This window comes from Pseudoliparis swirei, chromosome 24 (genome assembly GCF_029220125.1).
Source record: "Pseudoliparis swirei isolate HS2019 ecotype Mariana Trench chromosome 24, NWPU_hadal_v1, whole genome shotgun sequence".
NCBI classification, from domain to species: domain Eukaryota; kingdom Metazoa; phylum Chordata; class Actinopteri; order Perciformes; family Liparidae; genus Pseudoliparis; species Pseudoliparis swirei.
In genome coordinates, this window is record NC_079411.1 from 8,734,734 (window position 1) to 8,759,602 (window position 24,869).

A 24,869-nucleotide genomic window follows, 5' to 3' on the forward strand; every position below is an offset into this window, starting at 1 on the left:
AGGTGAAGGGATGAAACAATCAAGGAGACAGAGGAGACACAGAACAGGGCCTTACGGTACATTCACCCAAAACTCGTGCGTTTACTCACTCGACCATTTGCCGTGTTCTCGCCGTAAGCATCACGACGCTCCGCGAGGGGCTGGGCTTATCTCCGCGTCTCGTCTCCGTAATGACCATTATCATTTCCTTCATCCACCACGGAATAACTAACCACTAGTTCTGCTTTATACTTGCTGTGGACATCCCACACACGTTGGAACATCTAACGCCCTCGTGTTTGGGTTCATAACATCACCCGTAGGCTCGCACAGCTCGGTCACTTTCACCGATGAAGTTAACCGTTACGTCTGAAAGACTTCAGCTTCCAGCGATACGAGAGCGGAACATCTAAATGTGTGTTATTGTGTTCATAACATTATTGTCCGTCTTGTTCTGATTAAACAGCAGTGGGAAAGCGATGACGCGCAGAGCAACTCAAGAGCTGATTGGCCCGAGTTGCGAAAATATCTCTGAAATATTTCAACTCGGGGTGAAAATTCAGTGGGCAGGATTGGCAACAGTATCCAATAAAAGCTGCCCAAGCTTACATTCAAAGCACAATAGTCTGTGTTTGTTCTTGATAACTCAGGTTCTGACGGGTCCCCGTTGGCCATATTCTCCCCGCTGTAGTCAAGGTCTCTGCCTTTCTGGCTTGAATAAATATGACTAAATATATGATCCGAGTCATCCAAAACAATGTCAAATGGCTCCTGATCTACTCTGCGCTCCCCTCCTCTGCATTTGAGATGCCATTGTAGAAGTTGGAAAAATAACGTTGGCAAAACCGGTGAAGATAGTGAGGAAGTTGAATATGAGTGGCTGCGCAGATATATCTAATCTGAAACGGCCTGTAGTTCTTCCTACCACCGACTACGTCAATGTCACGTCAAATGATGACGCTGAATGCAAGAGGAACAGCAGATTTAGCTTTTCTAGTCTTCCGACCACTCAGTCATCAATCACCCATTTATGCCCTGATGACAGGGGTGCAACCTGCCCATCAGGTAACCAACTGTTAACAACAATATACAACATTTCCACACAGTAGACACAGCTACTGGAACAATTTGTATGCATATGTACAGTAGTTAATGCATGTAATAAACATGTGTTTTGTGAAAGAAGTTGCCACTTGAACTACATATGCAACATCATCTCTTTATCCTTTGGCCATCCACTCACTCTGAACACTCATAATCTTGCCAAAATATGGCAGCAGCAGATCAAACTTAATATATATAACCCTGTATTTATCTTTTTATTAAGTTAATTTTATTATATGCAATCTGAAGGAGAAGTCATGTGGAGAAACGGATCCCCCGATTTAAAGTTTTCAAAAAGGGCATCATACTACTTCTTAACTCACTCTTGTAGAATACAAAATAACCGTTTAATTGTTTTCTGAAATTATACCTAGAATATTTCTGAGATGAGGTGTTCTTTATCACTATCCTGGCTAGATTTTCTCATTTTCTATCCAGTCTCCTCCATAAGGTATGTAAGGAACTAGCTGAGTGGTACTTCCAGGACGGAGGCTCTGTCCGGGCGGCATGCTGCCACCTAGCTGTGGACAACATCAAGGTAAACACCAGTGTCTGTGCATATCACAATGATGTTCAAACAGTGTATTTGCATTACTTAGTATACACATTGTGGAAGAATATCGTGCAGTTTCATATGTCTCACCTTTATATTCACATTTATTGTGTATATATATTTTTTCCTCTTCATATTCATTGCCTATATATTTTGTTTCCTCTGTATATTTAGTATTTTAGTATTAGTATTTTGGATTTCGTATTTCGTATTGTTATTGTGTTTTGTGTTATATTTTCATCTGTTATTAATGCTTTAATGTGCACCCGCTGCTGTGATCCTGAAGTTTCCCCACTGTGAGACTAATAATGAAATATCTGATCTAATCTAATATATATGTATGTATGTATGTATATATATATATATATATATATATATATATATATATATTGTGGCTGAAATGAGGATGTACTATATGTGTGTGTGTGTGTGTGTGTGTGTGTTTTGCTTTTAGTTTGCCATGTCGAGTCTTATCCGAGGTAATGAGCTGGAGTTGGCAGCATGCGTGGGTATTGTCCTAGGAGAGGCAGCTAATCAGAGCACTGCATACAGTCTTGAACTCTTGGCCAGGAAATACATGAGGACAACTACATGGTATGTCTCAATTCATGCATGTCTAGTTCGTGTAACCTATATTCTTCTTCTGTATACTTTAAAGGTAATCCAAATAACACCGGGTTTTGCTACTTAGCTATTGTTCCTTTTCGAATGTTGTATTTATTTTCCCCTTCTTTTTTAAGTAGATTTGATCTTGATGTTTTAATGTTTCAAACCCCATGTTGCTCATAACCAGAAAGCTGATTTAACCATAAACATTTGGTTTCATGTTAACAACTCAAAATATCAATTTACAAGATAGGTTCGACTTTGCATCAGGACACTAGTCCCTGTTCTTAACATCACACCTAGAGTGGCTGCTTTTAAAGTGTCGTCCATGCAAACTAGAACTTTTATCTCTACCATTTTTACATTTAGGGAACTCTCAGCTGACCTACTGCGAATGATTCCTGACAACCACATTCTATTGGCTAAGCTGTGTGCATTTTACCCAGGAAGTGTCACTGAAATCAACCAATTTCATGAAAGTGTGAGTAGGCAATCATTATGATGAAAAGATGAAATGGAATGGATGCTCCATGTTTGATGTTGTGATGACTATAGTGACTATGATTATGTGTTGTTTGTCATTCAAGTGCGGTCTCCCTTCAATAGAGGAATGTAAGGCCCTGGCAGAAGCAGCCATGTGTGAAGGAGATTTGTTTTCAGCAGTAAAATTCCACCTGCTGAGCTCTGAACCAGAGAATGCCCTGAGGATAGGGCTAGATCATGTTAAAGGTATTGGCTGCTCATTGGCTCAGTGTGTGTCTGTTTGTTGATATCCACCTATCATAACAATATAATGGCACACATCACCTTTTAATACGAAACAATTTGGCACTATTTACATGTTGATTGCTGTAAAAGTTAGATTCTGACATGCTATCAGCTGTGTGATTGACATTTTTCTGCCCATACTTTTAGCAAAAAAAATTCTACTGAATACATAGATAGAAATAGCCATTCCATCGTAGTTTCACATGTTGGTGTGGTAACAAGTTTAATCAACGAATGACTAGTTTCCATACAGTGAATCACAATCTAAACATTCATTAGCTCTTCACCCTTATTAATACTCAACTGTGTATTGCAGACAGTCTGAAACTGAAGCAACTAATCTACATTTCTGTCTTCATAAAGCAATGATCAATCAAAAACCGTTTGAATTTCATCCTCACCAGAACATCTGAATCGACCTGATTGGACAGTGGATATTGTTCAACCAATCCTGGCCCTGTTGAGTTATATCAGAACTGACTGCCTCATCATGGCCAAGTTGACTGGGCAAGAGCATTTATTACTTAGTATAATTTTTTTTTAAAAATTACTTTCACCAATGCTGTTTGTTTTCCCATCTTGATCTCTCTTTCTCTCTCCCGCTCTCTCAGTTCATTCTGAGAGTTGGAGTGCATCGGTGTGTGAGCGAGTGAGCTGCGTGAGCGAGCGATTGTGTTTTTTCTTTCTTTCTTTCTTTCAATAGTAATGTGTATTAATTTAATTTGGTTTATTGGTTGGGTTTCACCTTAGTTTAAATTGTTTGGTGGTTATTTGGGTGTTTCTGTGGGTGTTTTTCCTCTTGCCGATTTCGGCGTCTTGGTGAATGGAGACACCTGTCTCACGAGGAAGCACGGTATTAAACTCACTGCCGACTTCCCATGCAGCGTAGAGGATATTGGGATGGCCGTGGGGGAGAAGGTCGGGCACGGCAGCGTCAAGTCCGCGCCACTGGTATAAAAGGTGCTGTGGTGATCTTCTTGGATCAGGTGGAGAAGGTAAACCGAGTAGTAGAGGCGGGTCTCATTGTGGGAGATTTGTTTGTACCGGTGTTCCCGCTGGTGCAGCCCGTAACTCGAGTCCTCGTGTTTAACGTCCCTCCGTTTGTCACCGACGAGTTTCTCAGCAGAGAGCTCTCCCGACCCAGGAAAGTGGTCTCCCCGATCAAAAAAATCTCATCGGGGTTTAAAAACCACCTCCTAAAACACGTAGTGTCTCACCGCCGCTATGTGTACATGGTCCTGAACGACTGGACGAGTATGATTACATGATTTATGCGACGTCGTCTGTGATGAAATGTCTCGGTTGCGGGAAGGAGGGGCACATCGTGAGGGTCTGTCCGAAGCTGCTTGGGGTGCGGCAGCGGGGTTAGCTGCGTCGGCCGTGTCTCGGGGGTGGGGGGGGGGGGCGTAGCGGTGGCTACCTCTCTGATGGGGGGCGCAGCCGCGGCATGCCCGACCCACATGTGGTGAGTATGATGGGGGGTGATGGTGATGCTGCCCAGGGCAGTAAGTCTCTGTGGGTAAGGTGGGAAATGGTGAGGATGGAGAAGGGAAATAAAAAGGAAAGTGGTACTGGGGAGAAGCCCATAGAGCTGGCAGAGCAGGTGGGTGGAGGTGTAGAGGCAGAAGAGGAAAGTGTAAATGGGTGGGTGGGGAGGGGCTGGGCAGATAGAAAGAGCAGAAATGGAGGAGAATGAAGCACGGAAGAAGCAACAAACTCAAACTGTAGGCAGCGTAATAAAGGCCAGCAAGGTGGAGGAGACCGGTCAGGGGCAGTCCGAAGGGAGCAGTGACGATGAGGGGTCAGACAACAGCGACACTCATCTGGTTTTAACTTGTAGTCAAAAAAGAAAAATATATACGGCTGACAAAATCAAAGTTCTTTTTCAAAGAACAAAAAATAAGAAATGGGTCGAAGTTGTGAATTTCTTCACTGACCTGGATGCCTTTGTTTTATAATTCTGCCAGGCACCACATGAGCCGGAGGGAGGAGAGTCTGGCCTGTCTTATAAAGAGATATACAGATTGAGAAAGATGGTGCTAAAAATAAGATGCAGGATAGACATGTGAAAGCCCAATGTGTGTTTTTAATTTATTGGTTTATATTTTTCTTTGTCTTTTAAAACCGCTCTCTTTTAATGCTGGTGTTTAAATGATTTTATTTTTTTCCGTCATTGGAGAGGAGTTGGCGTTTGTACAGTCTCTTTTTTAAAAACAAAACAACATGTGATTTTGAAAAATAAAGTGTTTTTGAAACAAACTATTCCCCCCACCCTGCAGGGTCCGCAGTGAGCTGTTGATCCTGTGTGGTTACATTGGAGGTTTGCTGGCCATCAGAAGACAGTACTTTAGCATCGTACCTGCACTCTATGAATACACCAGGTGTGTGTGCACGTGTCAATAAGTATTATTGACAGAGACGTCACACTTGTGATTAGGAACAACTCTGTGCAGCTGTCCCCTTCAACCTATATGCTTCTAGCGCTCTGCTTCAAAAACACTGAATATATTATATTTTTGTTTTTTTATTTTACCACTCATTACAATAAGGTGAATTGTTCTGTTTAGTAACGCTCCAACAATGAGTCCTAGGTTTCTTATTTACTCTTGAACTAAAATCCCCATTTGATGCCTTCCCAGTTATAGTAGCGGATATTGTTCCAGAATCTTTAAATATACATTAATCATAGTGTAGCAAGGTAAAATAGCCAATGAGTCTCACAAGGATTTGCTACTGGAGGAGTTTTCAGAAAGAAACTGGGGTATACATCAAGAATGCACTCTATGTTTTGCAGTGATAATTTGTACTGATGTACAGCTCATTCATTATTTCTTTACCTTGGTAATTGCTATAATCAGGTTAAAATTGGATGAATGATTTGTCGGTCAGTCCAACCATGTTTTTCTTTTTTTTCCTCAGTCAGCTGTTGAAGCGGAGGGAAGTGTGTGTTCCTCTGAAGGTTGAGCAGCTGTCTGTGGAGCTGGATGCCTGGCGGGCCTGCACACAAAGTAACAGCAAGTAGGTTTCTATTTAATGTTATCAATGACACTTTGAAGTTAAAACAAACAAAAAACACAATAAATGAACACCAATTGGGCAGTATGTGGAATATGAAGTTTACAGGAGAAGATGGGAAAGAGAGGAACCCTGTCACAACTCACAGGATTTTCCAACTCAGGAAGGTGGTTGAAGGAATGAAAGAGGGAGGCTGGTCGTACAAGTCTACAACCGGTAGAGAAATTTAAAAAAACATATTTTGAAGAAAAGAAGCAAAATGGCACAAGCTTCCAGACATTCCCATATTTTAAAGTGATCAAATATTAAGGCATTGGCACGTCAAACACATTAGAGAATAGAAAAGTAGTGTGTCGAGCCTCCTTTCTTGCCAGACTAACATCAGACTTAATTGGGTTTGTATGTAGGAAACTTAAAATGGATCTGGATCTAAAACATCTGTCGGCTCAACCATCCTGTGGTTATAAATCCACGGCGCTGTTCGTGGGGCTGAAGCAGTACACAGAGATTTGTTATTGTGACTTTTCTCTGAACTTTTGTCAGTTTCTTCTTGGATTTATAATTTTTCTGTTGTGATATGAAACAATTATTTTTTTAAAGAGAAGCGAAAAGAAGAGCGGTTACTCCACGCCTTTGGGCTCCGATGTCTCGCCAGGTAATTTCTAGAACGACGGAGAGTAAATTCTTGAATCTGGAAAGTGAGTTTTTGAGGTAAAAAGCCTTTGTGTCTTTAGGGATTCATCCTTTGGGGACCATGATGTCATAACTATCCATGAAGATGGAGTAAAGTACAAATACAGACCGTCTCTCAATCCGACAGTGCAGATGCACTTGTGTTTGGATGTCTTTTTCACAGCAGCCATCTTAGACTGGTCACCTTTAGCCTCTTGAGCCCCAAGTCTTTTTGGACATTGTAGTTTTAAACTGTCTAAAACATTATAATAAACATGAGAAAATATATTGATGTTGAACATCAAATTAAAGAAAACAAATTGGGCTACAAGTATCAGTGAGCCATTTCAACACAACTCAAACACCAACTGAAATAATAATTCAAATATAATAATCATAATTTTGTCAGGAGTCGGCCCACTCAGAACGTTTCCGGAACTAGCGACATATAGCTTTGTGCTGTCGTATAAACTGTTAGAAAGCAAGAGGGCTTCACACAGATTCTAAATATCTTTACAGAATCCTTCTGCACCAAAGTATCACGGAGATATGAGCCAAATAACACAGCAATATTAATCGCTTCATAGCTTTATAGCCAGCAAATTACTTTTGTTCTTGAGAAGAAGAAAAAACGATTTTCTCCCATGGAATCAAGCTGGCAATGTCTTGTGTGTGTGTCCCTTTAAAAACCAGGCAGACTTTTGGGGAAGCGTCATAGTCAGCTGTCAGGAAGTTCAATTTCAGCTAAACAGATTTCACATTTCAAATATGGCGACGCCTTTCTGTCTCCTATTGGCTCACAGTGTTGTCAATCTTGTCTTTCTTGGTACCAATCGATTCTATTGGCTCTAAGGATTCCAATGACTTGTCGTTTTTTTAAGTCCGCCCTTCCCTGGCGGAGATATCTGCATGCGCAACAGCTGCGCTGTGCCAGATCCCAAAAAAAGGCTTTACGCGCCGCACCACTTTGTTTGATCGTTTTTTTTTCCGATGTGAGGTTCTGGGACAGGGATGTCTATATGTACAGATTGTAAAGCACTACAAATACAGATTGTCTCTCGATCCGACAGTGCGGTTGCACAATAGTGTTTGGATATCTTTTTCACAGCAGCCATCTTTGACTGGTCACCTTTAGGAAAGGAACAGGTAAATAATCAAACTACCTTGATTTCAATTTTGTTGCTTTGGATGGCAGCAACATTGTGGACAATTATGGACACCCCTGCTGCAACAGTGTTTCACATTTGTTAAAGGAGCCCTGTCCTGTACTTGGGCTACTGAGGCGTTTTGGTTTCCTCCGGCTAGATGGTTCTTCTTCTGCTGCTTGGTCCCGACAATTGCCTCCGACACGTTGGATGTTATAGAAACGTTTTAATGATATTTAAGTCCGGTATCAAAAACAAACAACAAGCTCACCGCGATACGGTCAAAACCCTTTCCCGTTCCGGGGTCAAAACGCCTGCCGTCGCCAATTACCTCTTGATTAATATAGGTGTAAAAAAATACCCTCAACAGCGCCACCCAGTGTATACATAAGACATACATGTACCCGCACAACATTAGGCTCTTACAACATTAAATCATGTAAAGAGGAATGTTGATTTCTAGATATTTTTCCATATAAGTATCGAACTAGAATAGAGATGTATGAGGTATCATTGCCTTTGGTGCCGTCCTTCCGGATGTTTTGTTCTAGGTGGAAATACACTCACACACTGATAGATATACATCTATTTCCATACTACTAACTTTAAATTCGTCAACAGATGTCCATTTTTAGTGATTGTTGTTTTCACTGTACATGGATGAGGTCTGATAAATAGCTTGATAATTGTATCTCTGTCCATCTGTTTTCCACAGTACTTCATCAAAGTGTCAAAGAGAGGAGTTTAGCTGCCTCGACAGGAGAATCAAACCAACACACCCTGGTATAAATAACATTTCTAAACCAAAATGTATATGAAGAATTTATGGACCTTGAATTCCCTCTTCATGGCTTTTATCTGACATAGAAACATGTTTGATGTGCTATTTTGTGTAGCTTTATATTGTGTGTCTGTGTGTTTCTGGTATGATTTAGTTTGTTATTGTGTTCTCTTTCTTTTGACCTGCCATGGGACTGCAGATGCAAATTAGCTTCAAGCTATAATCTGTTATGGTGCATCAAATCATTACATTTATGTTTTGAACTGTAAACATGGTACGTTTTTAAATACAATTAAGTTGGATTATATAAAATAAAATAATGCTTATAAAAGGTATATTTTGGGATCAGCTAAATAAGCCCCATATGTAGGTAGCCTGCATATGCTGGAGGCAGTGTGCCTCAGGAACAGCAGGTTAGGCTGATAACGAGTGTCAGTGATTGGCTACTGCTAAGAAGCTCTTTGATTTAATGAAGTCTGGCTTAGAGGGAGACATTAATGAAGGAGCAGAGGAGGTAGACTAACAATATTGGACTTTTTAATCTTAAAAACTTGATGGTAATACAAACATATGTATAATGGTTAACCAGCAAAGAATGGTCCTTTTATCTCTTTGATGGTTTAGTCCTTTGTGGTGCTGATTATGTGACGGGCTCCAATCTGCCAAGCCACTCAGATGTTCAACTGTCGTGTTTCACTGGACACAGAATACAGGTGTGTGTGCTTCTTTATTTATTGGTGGTTTGTATCCACGAAAGTTTGTTGTCTAATTGTGATTTTTTTTAAATCTCATTGTTTTCCTTTTTTGTGTGCAGGGTGCAGTGTTTTTGCTCGAGGATGATAAATCAGCGATCTCTCTAAATGATGCCTTAATGTGGGCAGAAGTCAATCCTTTCTCCCCTCTGGGAACAGGACTCCGCATCAACCCCTTCTAAAACAGACACACACACACACACACACAAAGAGAGAGGACATTACAAGGAAAAGATTAATAGATTGGAAGAAGAACAATTAAAACAGAGCTACAAATATTTGTGTGTGTGCTTCAGCTAACAATTAAATTACATTTTTCAATGTAATTTATTTTTTAATATCCCAAAACGTCCCCAAAAAAACCCTGAAAAGGGAAGTAACCTCCGGGAGAGCAACATAGGAGGATCTCTCTCTCCGGTGGACAATAGATGTCCTGTGTACAGAATGAACAACAAAACAGAGTTAAAATCTACTACCAAAAATAACAGTAACAATGGGTGAAGTAGAATAATAACGATAATTAAAGCAGTCATGGTATTGGCAATAATTAACTAATTGCAATGCAACAAGCAATAACAACGATAATGGCGGGAGACGAGAGGGCACAAATACTTCAGAAAAGGAGCAAAGTTAGTAATGTGCATTAATAGGACATGAATTCATACAGAACAGAGTAGAGGCGCTCAGTATATCCTAAGATCTCTAGGGGCTGGACCAGGGCAAACCTGATTCACCCCTAACTATAAGCGCCATCAAAGAGTAAAGTCTTAAGTCTACTCTTACATTTGTTGACTGTCTGCTCCCCGGACTAAAAATGGAAGCTGATTCCATAGAAGAGGAGTTTGATAACTGAAGGCCATGGCTCCCAACCTAGTTTTTAGGACTATAGGAACCACAAGTAGCCCTGCATTCAGTTACTTAGAATAATACAAAAATAAAATGCACATAGTGAAAACAGCAAAAACACTAATGCTGCAATACAGAAATATCAATATTAATTAGTAATGCTGACTAAAATGTGAAATGATTTTTCTGAAGAATCTAAAGTGCACTGCTGAAACTAAATCCGAATTGGAAGATAAACCAGAAAGAAGCAGAGAAAATAAATGCATTACGAGAAAAGAAAATTACTTTTCCCCTGAAGGGTTATTTGGGAGTTTTTCCTGATCCGATGCGAGGTTTTGGGGCAGGGATGTCTATGTGTACAGATTGTATAGCACTCCGAGACAAATTTGAAATTTGTGAAATTGAGCTCTACAAATGAACTGAATTGAATTGAATTGAAAAGATGGAAGTGAAACATTGGATGCAAAATGTCAAGGGTAAGAATAAAAATTCATTACATAAAGCTCCATTTTATTATTATTTGTGCTTTAAAAAGTGTAAGCAATAGAACATAAGCGTACTTGTACGTAAAGAGCATTTGGTGTTTGCATGTAAACAGCTAAAACACATTTTGAAGCTCTGCTGATGTAATTTAAAATGAGCAAAGTTCGAAGCTTAACTGCATTACCTAAAAAAAAGATAAGTTGATATACAATGCTATAAAAGCTGGAAGCTAAACTGTAATTTATTATCACAGGTGGAAGTTGAAACTGATTGACTGACAAGCCTCGATGAAGGAATGCTTTGTGTTTTTAAGAAAAAGGCTTAAAAGGTAGAAAAAAGTTAAATACAAGCAAAAATGTCCATTAAGAGCAATATGTTTCTGTATGCAGAAATAAGTAGTTGACAGAAAAACATATGGCTAAGAATACTTAAACGGCTGTTATCTTTTGGGACTTATTTTGTTCAGCTTACTGTATGGTTGTTCCTAAAGGGTGTAAAGCACCACTAACCTAACGTGTGCGTCTGCAGAGGCTTGGTCTAGGACGCAAGAACAAGTAAAATAGTTTACTCTTACTCACTCTCCTGGCCATTGGTACATTCGTCAGAGGCAGGGTTGCCAGGTCTGTGTGACAAAACCAGCCCAATGGCCAATCAAAACCAGGCCAATGGCCAATAAAACAAGCCCAAAAAACAAGCCCAATTTCAGAACTCAAAATATGCCTGTGCCAAACCATATACACTGCTTTTAAAGTCCAACATCATTGCCAAATGTATTGTAATATCTACAAAGTAACACCAAATGGTTAGTATGCCAGCATTAAAAGCAGTTTTCCCGTAAGTTATTTCACCTAGGTCCTAAAATGGCCTTGTGTAATTAGATACAGTATATTATCATAAATAAAATATAGCTCTGTGAACGTGTAGACCAATTCACTGACGGACAAACTAACCTGTTGCTTTGTCTTGAGGCTTTCTCTTCCCTTTTCTCTCTTCCACCCTGCCTGGACAACATGAATGTACTGTTTTTACTTCATATGCATTTACTGTAGTTAATGCAATACCTTATTTCAACTGAAACACCTTATTTTTATCATATACTTATAGTTCATACATGTGTAAATAGGCTATGCATTTACTGAATTAAAATAATTTCAGCTTACCTGTTTGACTTGTAGAAGGTGCCTTACAGTAAAAAAAGAAAAAAAGAGAAAAACTCCTTGAAATGGAACTATTTACAATTTCCAATGTCTTTTGTTTAGGCGCTTTGAGATCCTCGCCCTCTTGGTCCTTGTCATACATGTCTGTACTGACCAAGGCCAGCATCTCTGGTTGGCTCGAACTGGTGGCAGCAGATTCCATGCCACTGCATGAAGGCCCGAATCTGAAGGATGTTCTCCAGAAGGCTGTCTTTCATTCGATTGCGCAATTTGGTCTTGATCAAATTCATCTCCGAGAATGTCGTTCCACAGCTGCGTTGCTGAATGGCAATGCCAGAAGTGAGAGGGCAAACGATCCAAGCTCATCAAAGTCCTTGTCACCGGCAGCATCAATGTGATTTTTCACTTCAATCCAGAACTGTTCGGTTTTGCAGTCTTCTGTATTCTCCCACTGAAGCGTGTCCAGCACTCTCCACTGTTGATCAAGCTTGCCGAGGTTTCCTGTGTACAGGTGGAGAAATGACAGAGATGCTAGCTGGGGTTTTTTTCTGAACACTGAGCACCGTAGATGGACTCAAGACCCCGAGAGACTGGAGTTGCTGCATGTTGGTAGGCAGGCGTTGTTTCATTTGCTTCCATATTCAAGCAGGTATTCTTTGCAACGTTGTTTGACGTTCTCTGCTGCTGGTGCATGTAGATTTGCATTCTCCAGCTCCATCTGGAACCGAATTCCATAATCAACAGCGGAGAGAGGCAGCTGGTTGGTTTCAATGGCCCCGTCAAAGGCTATGATCTCTGTCCACCTTGAGCTGTCCAGGACCACGGTGCTGATTTTTGTGACTCTTCGTAGCAGGCTCAGATAGAACGTGATGAGTTCGTGGAAAAGCCTGCATGGATTTGTGTTTTCCATCTGAAACATCTTGTTCACTCGGTTTGCCTCCTGGACGATGGGCTGAAGGAACACTAAGTAAAGTTTGTTGACTGGATCAGAGTACATCTGAAAGACAATCACCGCACTGTAGCTTCAGTCCTTGTCTTTTGCCAACTGGAAGTGCAGTCTGAGCTCTTCGTACTGGTCGAGCACCCGATTCAGGCACGCGCTGACAGCTAGCCACCTTGTGTCTGAAAGTTGGAGGATTTTTAGTGGAGCTTCTCCAACGTTAATTGTTTCATAAAGTTGCCTGTAGTTTTGCTGGCGGAGAGTACTGTGTGAAAACCATGCATAAGTTTGCGAAATCTGGTATTCTACGTTTCTCGGCAACACACGCATTGCATATGAGGAGCACAGCTGAATCGAGTGACACACACATTTCACAAACACGACGTTGGGGTTGTGCTCTCGAAATTTTGTGAGAAGTGAATGATTCTTGCCGCACATAGTATTGCATCCATCGGTTGCGAGCCCGATGCATCGTTTTGGACACAGCTTGCATTTTTGCAAAAAATTCAGCAATGCTTCTGTTATTGAATTGGCATCTCCGCCGTCTACATTTTTGATACCAGCAAAAGTAGACACAATGCGCTGCTGTGTTTGGCTGTAGTATCTTATGACAACAGCAAGCTGTTTTTGCATGCCCACGTCGGTACTTTCATCGATAATTAAAGAATACAGTTCTTCCCCTATATCCTTTAGAACAGGGCTATTCAACTTCAGTAGCGAGTGGGCCGAATAAGAAAATCACAGGGGGTGTGAGGGCCGCACAGAATATTGATGAGTTGTTGACGGGGGTGGGGGTGCTAGTGAGAGTCGCGCGAGTCGAGAAGGATTGTTGACGGGGTGCTAGTGAGAGTCGCGCGCGAGTCGAGAAGGATTGTTGACGGGGGTGCTAGTGAGGCGCGAGCCGAGAAGGATTAATGACGGGGGGGTGCTAGTGAGAGTCGCGCGCGAGCCGAGAAGGATTGTTGACGGGACGGGGGGTGCTAGTGAGAGTCGCGCGAGTCGAGAAGGATTGTTGACGGGGTGCTAGTGAGAGGCGCGCGCGAGCCGAGAAGGGTTAATGACGGGGGGGTGCTAGTGAGAGTCGCGCGCGAGCCGAGAAGGATTGTTGACGGGACGGGGGGGGGGGGGGGGGTGCTAGTGAGAGTCGCGCGGGCCAGAGTTAAACTCAAGCGGGCCGCTAGTTGAAGAGGCCTGCTTTAGAAGCTGGTGCTGCATGTCTGGGCCGATTACGTTGTTTATGAGTGCAGAGCATTTCGTCCTGTGCAGTTTGATGTCCTTCTGTGCAATTTCACCAACAAGCTCTCCCAGGTGATTCACGGTCAAAATGCTTGAATGGCAAGCAATGTGCGCTGTCATTTTAAGCTCGGCTAACTTCACAGAGTGGTCAATTCTCACTGTGGTTATGCCACTGTCAAACAATGTGACTCGACAACTGGAGAACGGGCAGCATTTCGAATGTGTTTCCCCGTTTTGCTGTGGTTTTGGAGATCACTGTGGTGCGCACGAATATCGGTTTTGCAGTACCGACAAAAAGCTTTGGTATCATCCCCAGCCACACGTTCTATCCATTCTTTAATTCCGTTTTCACTTTCCCATTCTTTCGTATATTTCTTCTCGTATTTAGCCCACTTACCGGGTGGCATGTTTCTCCAGTGTAGCTAGCTACACTAACTACCAGACCAGAGTTGGGATCGAGCGGGTCGGGGAGACTGAGAGCGGCGAGAGCTTTAGGTGCGTGTGTGTATGTGGGCGTGTCCCATGTCCATGTGTGTACGTGCTGATCTGGAGTCAGTTTGGTAAGATTTGGGTAGAAATAAATTATTTCATTTAAAATATGGATTTTTATTTAAAGATATTCATGTAATTTGCATGCAAAATAGGTCTACCCGAACCAGCGGACAACAAATTCAACCCGCGGCAACACTTCAAAAGTAGCCCAATTCCGCGGTTAAACCGCGGACCTGGCAACACTGGTCAGAGGTGTCATACCTGAGGAATGCGCGTTTTTGCCTGCTCTCTGGACATGGCATCGGCCTATCTCAAATTTGCCCGATATTATCTATCTTGACGGGCCGGTATGACCTGTGGGGCAGGTTGTTGGACAATTTCTGTATGGAGTAGCGTTTTCTGCAAAGGCTGATGGTGCATTTCCCTGATGCAGTGAAGGGCTACACGGATGCAGGCCATCCATGGTTTTGGGGGGTTACTGGCCTCCCTCTGTGACACAGTTGCAGTCCGTCAATGGTGATCGTTAAGCAACTTCATTAGCTCAGGAGACGCTCATCTTCCTAAGACCTCAGGCCATTTTCGGATCCTGGATGGTCTTCCCGGGCAATACAAGTACCTAGGCAGCTGTGTACGGGAGGGCCTCTTTTCTTCGATCAACGAAGCATTATGTAGGTCAAAGGGGTAGCACAGAGGCTGCTACTTTGGCTAACCCCTAGGCATCGCAGTTGCACTGATGCCGGGAATGGGACAGCTGTAGACCTTTACCCTGACCTCAACCTAATGCTGGCAAATCATAAATCATTGAAGTCCGGCACTATATGGTAAGTCATTCATATAATTGTTTGTGGTGTCCGTTTCAAGTATTGGTTGGCAGTGACTTGTCAGTCATCTTATGTACAGCCGTATCTCACCAGAGCTAAGGTTCGAGATCCGCTCGCTAAAACGGACTTGTGGAACCATTCTGGTGCGATGTGATCAGTTTTCTTGTGATTTTTCTCAGTTTCCTGCTTCTACGTTGCCTCACCTAAACGTGTTCTTCTAGCATTCTCTAGTTTCACGTTGCCCTTAACTAACGTGAAGCATGCTTGAGTACCTCTTGGTTCGGCCTAAGACTGGCTCCTCTTTTCCTTACCCCGGGGAAGGTGGCCATATCTCAGACTTGGTTCCGGGGTCATTTGAAGGTCATCCTCCCAAATAGCAACTTAGCCCAGCCAAACTACTCGGGGCATTCTTTCCGGATAGGGGCTGCTACTTCGGCTGCCTGCCAAGGCATCTCCGCCTCATCTCTCCAGAGAATGGGGAGGTGGTCCTCCTCTGCCGTTGGCTCCTACATCCGGCTGGACCTCGACACCATATGGTCAAATCAAAGGTCCCTGAAACCTTAAATTGGTAAGGTATACATATAACTGGTGGTGGTGTTCATTTCGCGGCTATGCTGGCCTTAAATCTATTGTGGTTTGGGAACCATAGCTTATGACTGGTAATTTCATTCCGTAGCTAGAATTCCCAGTCATTTCTGGGTTTACATTTGTTCTGCCTTGTTGTGATCTGTTCTCTATTTCCTGCTTTTACGTTGCCTCGCCTAAACGTGTTCTTCTAGCATTCTCTGGTTTCACGTTGCCCGTAACTAACGTGAAGTTTCTACTTCCCTGGTTGACGTTGCCTATTTTAACGTAATAGTTAGTGGTTTACGTTGCCCGGCTTAACGTGATCTTTTCTTATTTTCCTGGGTAAACGCTGCCTGGCGTAACGGTATCTTTCTTATTTTCCTAGGTCTCCGTTACCTGGCAAAGCGGATTATCTTCCAATTTCCAGCAAAAAAATCAGGCAAAAGATGGTATGAAAACCCGCTCTCGTTTACAGGTCCAGTGGAGGGCCGTCACAAGATGACATAAAATTCCTGTTTCCGGGTATTTCTTGTTTCTGGGTCTGCAATGAACCCGTCCAACGAGGACACAGTCTCTTTCCCGGACGTACTTCCCCGGATGCCTGGGAACGCCCAGGCCAGAGTCCGATAGGGGTCTAACGAGAAGCGACCAACCGTTAAAATCCGACTCGAACTGTCCTGCGGTCTTGAAAGTGACCCCTACTATCCTGTTCTGCGGTCTACACAGGACCCCAACCTGTTCTTGTCTGCGGTCTAACTTGACCCAACCTATCCGGTCCTTGGGCGCGACCAAGCATGTCGAGACCCCCCGCTATCCATTCGGGGATCTTAAAATCCCCTTCTCCTTTGAAGTGGTAGTTCCTATCCACACTGTCCAGTTCTGCGGTCTACTCTCGACCCCTCCTGTCCTTGTCTGCGGTGCGTCTTCACCCCTAATCTGCCTTTCTGCGTCATTTCCGACCCCACTATCATTTTCGGGATCCGGTCGGATCCTGCTGTTTTAGTGCTGTATATCTAGATCGGCACTATTAGCTTCTGCGGTCGATAGAGACCCCCTTGTCTGCAGTCCTTCGGGGCCTTCCTCTCTTGCTTTTTAGCTAGACCTTCTTAACTCTGTGATGTTTACTATTACGGCTAGCCTTAACCCCTTCGAACCATAACTAGTGGTTTCATGAAACGGTTCTAGGGGTGCCTCGGAAACTTCTGCGGCTGTAGGTAAGGTTGAATTTATTTTATACATATAAAATAATTCTCTTTGGGGGGATTCTGCCTGCGCAGATATCAGCATCGCTACCCCTGGTTTATCCTACTTCAGGATGGAGTCCAATCGCCAAAAAGACTTTGCACTATTGCAATATTCTATTGTAATAAATGATTGTTAAACTCTAAATACCCGTCTCTCCTGATTGAATTGTTGGCAGGTTTTCCATCCAATAAATAGATGCAACTCCAACTCAAATTTAGCACATCAGTGCAATAAAATGTAATTTGAGTTTGTCCAACTCAAAATAAAAATTGGAAATTAAATATTCTATTCCATTATCCATACCACTTCATCCTCATTAAGGCCGCGGGGCGCTGGAGCCGATCCCAGCTGACATAGGGCGAAGGCGGGGTCACCTGGACAGGCCGCCAGTCCATCCAGGGCACACATAGAGACAGACAACCATTAACGCTCACATTCACACCTATGGGCAATTTAGACATCAATTAACCTGAGCTGCATGTCTTTGGACTGTGGCAGGAAGCCGGAGAACCCAGAGGGAACCCACACTTCCACGGGGAGAACATGCTGTATCCACACAGAAGGACGGCCCCGACCGGGAATTGAACCCACGGCCCTCTTGCTGTGAGGCGACAGTGCTAGCCACTACACCAGGCCTATTCAACTAGCGGGCCGGATACGGCCCGTTTGAGTTTAACTATGGCCCGCAAGACTGCCTGCAAATCAGTATAGCTTGGTAAGAAAAAATAAAACTGACGGACACGCCTCTTTTATACATTGAGACATCTAACCCAGAGCCATTGAGTTTCACTGTTGCCTCAACCAAACCTGTATGGTTACATCTTTATGTTACGCACCCGTGTTGGTTGCCGTTGTTACACCCCTACTGGTTTTCAAACCTACTGGTTTCCCTGCGCTTGCGTGCGTTGTGTTCTCTTCACATCTGCAGCGGGGCTCTGTCTCGCTCACCAGATTCGTCACACATTCACAAACATATTGCTGGAGATCTTCAAGCCACCGTTCATATCCATTTGGGCGATTACGATATTAGTTTCATCCCAAGTCATTTATATATTGGTGGCTGTAGCTCAGTGGGGTAAGAGGGCCGTCCTTCAACCGCAAGGTTGTGGGTTCGATCCCCGCTCTCCCCATTAGTTGCAAGTTGAAGTGTCCTTGAGCAAGGCACTGAACCCCCAGTTGCTTCCCGGGCGCTTCACCGCAGCCCACTGCTCCTTAATAACTAAGGATGGGTTAAATGCAGAGAACTAATTTCCCCTTGGGGATTACTAAAAGTGTATATTATTATATTGATCCATGAAGTCACATTTCTTATGTTTTCATGGGAACAGTTTGGTTGAAGGGATCTGAAACAACTGGTTACCTTGAGCGGATATTTACACTTTGAAACATGTTTATAGTGATGCTTGTTCGCAACACTTTTGACACACAATACCGACGCATTTTCGTGTGACTGTTTACCTGTGGAAATATACATTACTGTTTTTAATTTTTAGCCATTATTTGATCAATATTCTGTGCGGCCCTCACACCCCCCGTGATTTCTTATTCGGCCCACTTGCTACTGAAGTTGAATAGCCCTGCACTACACCACCGTGCAGCCCTGAAAGTGTGTTCACCTCATGCAAACAACTTGATTTTCAGCTGCTGTACCTTCGAATTTCCTTCCTTTACCTTCTGGAGGAACTCAAATCGTGCTGCATCCGGCTCGGTCACAGTCAGAAGAAAGAGGGGGAAAGACGACTGAGCGCGAGATCTGGCGCATGCGCAAAGGGTAGTCCCCAATTAAACACATTTATTTTGCGTTGATATGCACATCATCGAACCTAAATAAATCTAATAAATGAAAGTATTCCTACATTTTCTGTTACACCCATTAAATATAAATATCTATTTTTGTAATTGATTTATTTAAATGTATCAAACAATATTTAAATTTGTCCCCTCTAAGAAGGGCTTGAATCGTTTTTTTGAGTGTATTGCACCTGTCCATCCTGGAGAAGGATCCTCCTCTGTTGCTCTCCTGAAGGTTTCTTCACTTTTTTCCCCCTGAAGGGTTATTTGGGAGTTTTTCCTGATCCGATGTGAGGTTTTGGGACAGGGATGTCTATGTGTACAGATTGTAAAGCACTCTGAGACAAATTTGTGAAAATGGGCTATACAAATAAACTAAATTGAATTGAATAATGTATTCGTATTATTTATGTTATCAATGGGAGCAACTTCAAGCACAACTCTGACAACGTCTACCTGCAAAAGTTCTCTAACGACTCTGCAATCGTCAGCCTCATCTCTGCCGATGACAGGGAGTACAGAGAACTGAATAAATATACACACAACACAAGAGACAGACAGACAAATAACATTGACAGGGACCAAACACATGCGCAAATAGAAGCAAGGGGCTTGTTAGGTTATAATAGTTTATTTTGATAACATGTGCAGAGGTCTTATGCTTTAAATTAATACATATAGAACGATATATTAGGGAGAATATTGATATTATTAATGTATTATGAAGCATAGGGGTAAAGTTTACTCTATGCAAATGTAAATGGCAAGAATTAATGTATATTGCATGAGAGTGACTGTTGGTATTATAGATTGACGAAGCCGTTTGAAATCCGTGAAGTGACTTACAATAATAGACAGGACTTTTATTGTGAAAATACTTGACCGGAAGTGAAGTTTTGACCCGGGGTTCAGTGACGTTCGACCCCTCCATTGTTCTAGCGGGACTTTGAACCAATCACTAGGTGTTAAAGGCTGGACTCACCTTTGAGAGTGAGGATTGGCTGATTTTGAGTGTAAGTCTCTGTGGATTAGAGATCGCGCTCTCTTCCGATGGACCCCGGGCTGCAGGCTGGACCTGAGGAGCCGGGACCGATGAAGACCACGATAGTGAGGCTTGAATGTTTGTTTTATACTTCCTGCCATTAAATGTTGATAACTTAATTCACGCGCGTCCGGAAGCCTGTTTACCCTCATTTGCGAAGTGCCCAGTTTCAGAACACCCTTATAGGCTATAGCACACATCTACAGCATATTTTCAAAGAATCAGCAATGTTGACCCAAGTGTCCAAAGTCTTTTCTGATGTTCCATTTATGCCAGCTGTTGAGATCTCCATATATATAACATCCAAAAAGGAAAGCGTCCATGTTTGAAGAGACAATTCATGCGGTGGTTTCCAACGGGTTGCAATCATTCTCTTAGCAGCTGTAAGTCCAGCAAATGCAGCACACATTTGAATCTTAGAGAGCTGAAAGTCTGACAGATCATTTAGAATCAAAACACTGAGAGTGACAGGCACAGTAACATTACAGTTTTTCTCCATTGCTTTGGCTCAATTCTTGAAACAGAAATTACATTCTTAAAGCTCTTAGTGCATTTGGTAAAATAGCATATATGGTTCAGCACAACTACATAGATCCCCTTCAAAAGGTCATATCTCACCCAAAACAGTTAACTCAAGCTTCAAACCCAAATCATTTTCTCATAAAAATAGCCAGTGCCCCCAAAATGAAAACTTCCTTCTCAATTGCTGTGGCTCATCTCTCTCGAAAAAAAAAGGACATTCTCAAAGCTTTAAATACATTTGCCAAAATAACCTAGATGGTTTAGCAAAACACTATGGCACACCTGCAAAAGGTCATATCTCTCCCAAAACACACAACTCATCAGTCAAAACTCATTCCTTTTCTCATACAAATAGTCAGTGCCCCCAAAATAAAAAGTCCCTTCGTCATTGTTTAAACACTGCAGGTCAAAATGTTTAGATGTTTTGTCAGTATGGCAGTGGACCATAGAAATATCCCTCATGTGCACATTTCAATCTTGGCTTCGTCCTTTGACACTGAATGGTTACTGTAGTAGATGTTGTCTTTCCAGAATACTATGTGTATCAAACAGAAAAAAGATTCATTCAAGAGGAGCCAACAAGGTTTCACATCACATACTGTATTGCACTTATACTGCCATGGAAATTCTTACAGTAATTGCAAAACAGAAACAGAAAATGTGTACAGCAAAAAATAGTGTCAAACAAAAAGCACATAAAAAATAAAATTAAGTATAGCCTACACGACTGCAACAAAACATACAGTAGGAAAGTAAAGCAAAGCTGGAGTTCAAAGCTGGAGTTCATCCTCACTCTCCTGCTCAACATCGCATCTGATGTTCTCCCTTGCGATGCAACGGGGGAAGAATCGCCGTGCATGCCGCAACCATCCCCTGCACTGATCTGCCGTGACATCGGCACAAGCAGCATCCATTGCCTGGAGAAGGGACCTCTGGTTTAGAGCCCGATGCTCATACACCCTCCACCACCACGCACCCTTGCTCCTCTTCCTCTTCTTCTTCCTCCTCTTCCTCGAACAGGCAGTTGCCCTTGTTCGTTTACCTGGCCAGGTGCTTCCATGTTCATACTGTAAACTGTACTGAACTTTGTCACGCCCTAGATATTTGATGGAAGCATTTATCCTCCTGGATAGCACCTGTCAGCTAACTAAAATTACTGTGTGATTGGTGATCGGATGTGAGAAAATCCCCCTTGATTAGTAAAGTTCTAGTTGAACCTGAAAATGAAGCTGATGATCCAAGAGATCCATATTACAGTATATACCATGATGTTTTTCATGGTATTATGTGCCTGAACGATTTTGACAGAGGAGTGAACTATTGTGCAGGTGATGATGTAAACAAGGAAATTATGCCAAGATGTTTTGCAGAGAACAACCACTTGACTGAGAAGCAACAGTCGGTTTAGACCAGCAAGATGTATTCAATTGGTAAGTGGGCTAACTGAAGGCAATTGTACCTAACCATGTGCACAGATGTGCTAAATCATTTGAAATGTGTGCAAGCTGTAGGCAACTGTACTTGTCATTTGCAAGGAGTTTCTAAAACAATTGCAATTTGATGAAAGGAATGAGAAATTCAAATCTGTTGTGAACAAGTGCCCAGTGGTTTGGAGGTTTGCACGAGTTGTTTTGAGAATGGCGCCGTACGTGATGGCGGCTGTGTTGCGAGCTCCCCGTTTATTCTTCTTATTGCGCTATTTTTGCACAAAACGTTAGGCAACAGTTAACGTCGACAGATGATACACTTCTGGGGATTGGCGATCGGCAGCGCGCCTACCTAGAGTTTTTTTCTCTCTTACGGACGTCCGCCAGGAACAGTGGCGGAACTATCTCCGTCCATTTGGCGATCTCTGCATACGCGTCGTAAACGGAGCCGAAGGAAGCGTGCTGGCTGGTGCTGGGCGCTGAATGTCGCTCCACCCACTACCCACCCCCCACCATTTTACTGGCATCTGCCACAGATTAAAGATATCTTGCCTACAGGCTCGTATTCAATTCCACCGGACAAACAAAGCCCTCCTCCGCCCACCGGGGCGTTCTGTTCCACCGCTCATCCACCTACCTACGCGCCAGCAGGCAGAGCAAGCACAGCAGCAGTTGAAGTGAGGGCAACCGCTGCTGGTGGAATGGTCGATACTGGACTTCCTGTCGGACGCCGCCAGGTGGGTGAGGGGCAGTAGTACCACCTCAGGCACTGACCCCTCAACAGGGGCCCCAGGGATGGATGCGTGGAGCCCTCTCCTCTACTCCCTGCCCCCACCTGCCGGCCAGCCACAGCTCAGTCATCATCCATAGGCGGAGTTGCAGTAGAGGTCAGCAGCTTCTTCAGTTCCTCGTGGCGGCACATCTCCGGGGATGGATGGACCACCACTCACGTGGTGAAAAGTGAAACAAGGCGAGGGTGGTGCGTCGGCACAGTACATCGTTGGGTGAGTGCCTTGTCGGGTGTTTTGCACATAAGAATTTGAGAATGTCATTTCTGTTTCAAGAATTGAGCCAAAGCAATGGAGAAAAACTGTAATCAAGACAGATAACTTGGATGCAATATTGTTCCAAAACTGACAAACAGGGGAGCAATCCCAGAACATGTGAAGATATGTACCTTGAGTGTTTAGTGGGCAGAAAGTGCATAAAGGACTGGTAATTACATTCATGTGATGCATTTTCACAGGGGTGAGATACGTCCTATGAATGAAATTGTAGTGAATTTGCTGATGGTCTGGATTGCGTGATACTTCTGAGATATTAGACCATACATCATGCCAGTCTAGGCAATCACGTTCCCAGACCCTCTCAATTGGAAGGCTGAGGCGGCCAGGTGTCACCAAAAACTGATAGAGCTTAGATACCATACCGCTAGTTTTTGCCTGCATTGTAAATAATTTCCGGATAGGATGGATGGGCAAAGCTCCCTGCCAGGGGACACCATATGCCTTGAGTGCTGATCTTAATTGAAGGTAAAAGAAAAATGAGGAACGTGGTAGGCTGAATGCATTTTGTAAGTCAGCAAAAGATAACAGGCCAGTCTCGTTAAAAATGTCTTTTAGATAATTAACCCCCCTCTGTTCCCAATGCGGAGCTGTTATAGGCCTCCCACCAATCAGGAGTGCTTTATTGTTGAATAGTGGAGAAAGTGTATGCCAATTGCATGGTACATGGCAATATGTTTCAACCAATCTCCAGGTTTTGATAAGATGAGAGACAATAGGGCCAAAGCGCAGCTGGCATTGTTTTTTTAGAGATATTGGCAAAAAGAACGTCATGAAGTGACCATGGTTCTGTCATAGCACTTACTAAATCACGCTAGCACATTGAGGTGCTAGCGTCAATCCATGTAAGAAGAGGCCTTAACCCTTGTGTTGCCTTAGGGTCATTTTGACCCGAATCAATATTACACCCTCCCCCCGCTTTAGGATTCATTTGACCCCATTCAATGTTTAATGTCGGTGTTCTTTCGGTAGTCAACAAACAAACATAAAGTGCCTCACACTTAAACTTGGAAAACAATATTAATTCTAATAATTTTCTGGAGGTTTTAATTGCTGGCGTCAAATTGAACCCAAAGGGTAAAATATGTTAGTAAATATAAAGGTAACAGGAGGGTGAAACATTGAATCGGGTCAAAATGACCCAAAGGCGGGGGGAGGGTGTAATATTGATTCGGGTCAAAATGACCCTAAGGCAACACAAGGGTTAAGACAAAAGACCAAAAATAAAGTTTAAAGTTGGAAACTGAAAGACCACCATTCTCCTTTCTCCTCTGTAGAGTAGACTTTTTAAGTCGTGGCCGTTTGCCTTTCCAAATAAATTTTGATACCGCTGCCTCTAATTTATGCCAGTAGTCAGAAGGAGGAGAAAGAGGTAGCATAAGAGCTCACAAAATGAATCCTGGGTAAGATGTTCATTTTAACCACAGAGATACGGGCTTGAATAGACATGGGGAGACTCATCCATTTTTCCATATCTTACAATATGTTGTTCAGAGCAATAGAGTAGTTATGCTTAATAATCTTGTTTAAACAAGGAAACATATCAACACTGGTATTTAAACTGTTTAACAATAGGGATGCCATTGGCAGAGATGATTGAATTGCAAGCAGAGTTGTTTAGATGGAGTAAAGCAGACTTTGACCAGTTAATTATGAAGCCTGATAAGCTTCCATACTCCTCGCATAAGGAAAGAAGATGTGGAAGAGACTGAGAGGCGTTTTCCAAAAAGACCATCACATCATCCGCAAACAATGAGAGGTGATGCTGCGAATTTCGAATGCATATTGGTGACACCACGACAGATTGGCGAATGGCTTGAGCCAGAGGCTCAAGGGAGAGGACAAATAATGCAGGACTCAG

General features: G+C 42.9%; 1 protein-coding gene across 8 annotated transcripts in view; it reads left to right on the top strand.

The window, feature by feature from the left end:
- The window catches only part of wdr17 (WD repeat domain 17), a 58,446-nt gene extending 46,583 nt beyond the window's left edge, over positions 1 to 11,863 (top strand). For 2 of the 8 annotated variants that reach the window (XM_056408512.1, XM_056408513.1), the window contains exons 23-32: positions 1,522 to 1,621; positions 2,091 to 2,230; positions 2,612 to 2,723; positions 2,830 to 2,971; positions 3,415 to 3,517; positions 5,290 to 5,391; positions 5,930 to 6,028; positions 8,558 to 8,625; positions 9,248 to 9,336; positions 9,438 to 11,863. In XM_056408512.1, coding sequence (XP_056264487.1) covers positions 1,522 to 1,621; positions 2,091 to 2,230; positions 2,612 to 2,723; positions 2,830 to 2,971; positions 3,415 to 3,517; positions 5,290 to 5,391; positions 5,930 to 6,028; positions 8,558 to 8,625; positions 9,248 to 9,336; positions 9,438 to 9,557 — 1,075 coding nt within the window. In that variant the 3' untranslated portion in view covers positions 9,558 to 11,863. Of the gene's footprint in view, positions 1 to 1,521; positions 1,622 to 2,090; positions 2,231 to 2,611; positions 2,724 to 2,829; positions 2,972 to 3,414; positions 3,518 to 5,289; positions 5,392 to 5,929; positions 6,029 to 6,625; positions 6,681 to 6,759; positions 7,844 to 8,557; positions 8,626 to 9,247; positions 9,337 to 9,437 lie in introns of those variants that run through there. The other 6 variants (XR_008830841.1, XM_056408515.1, XM_056408514.1 and 3 more) reach the window with 6 other exon arrangements.
- Positions 11,864 to 24,869: the final 13,006 nt, after the last annotated feature.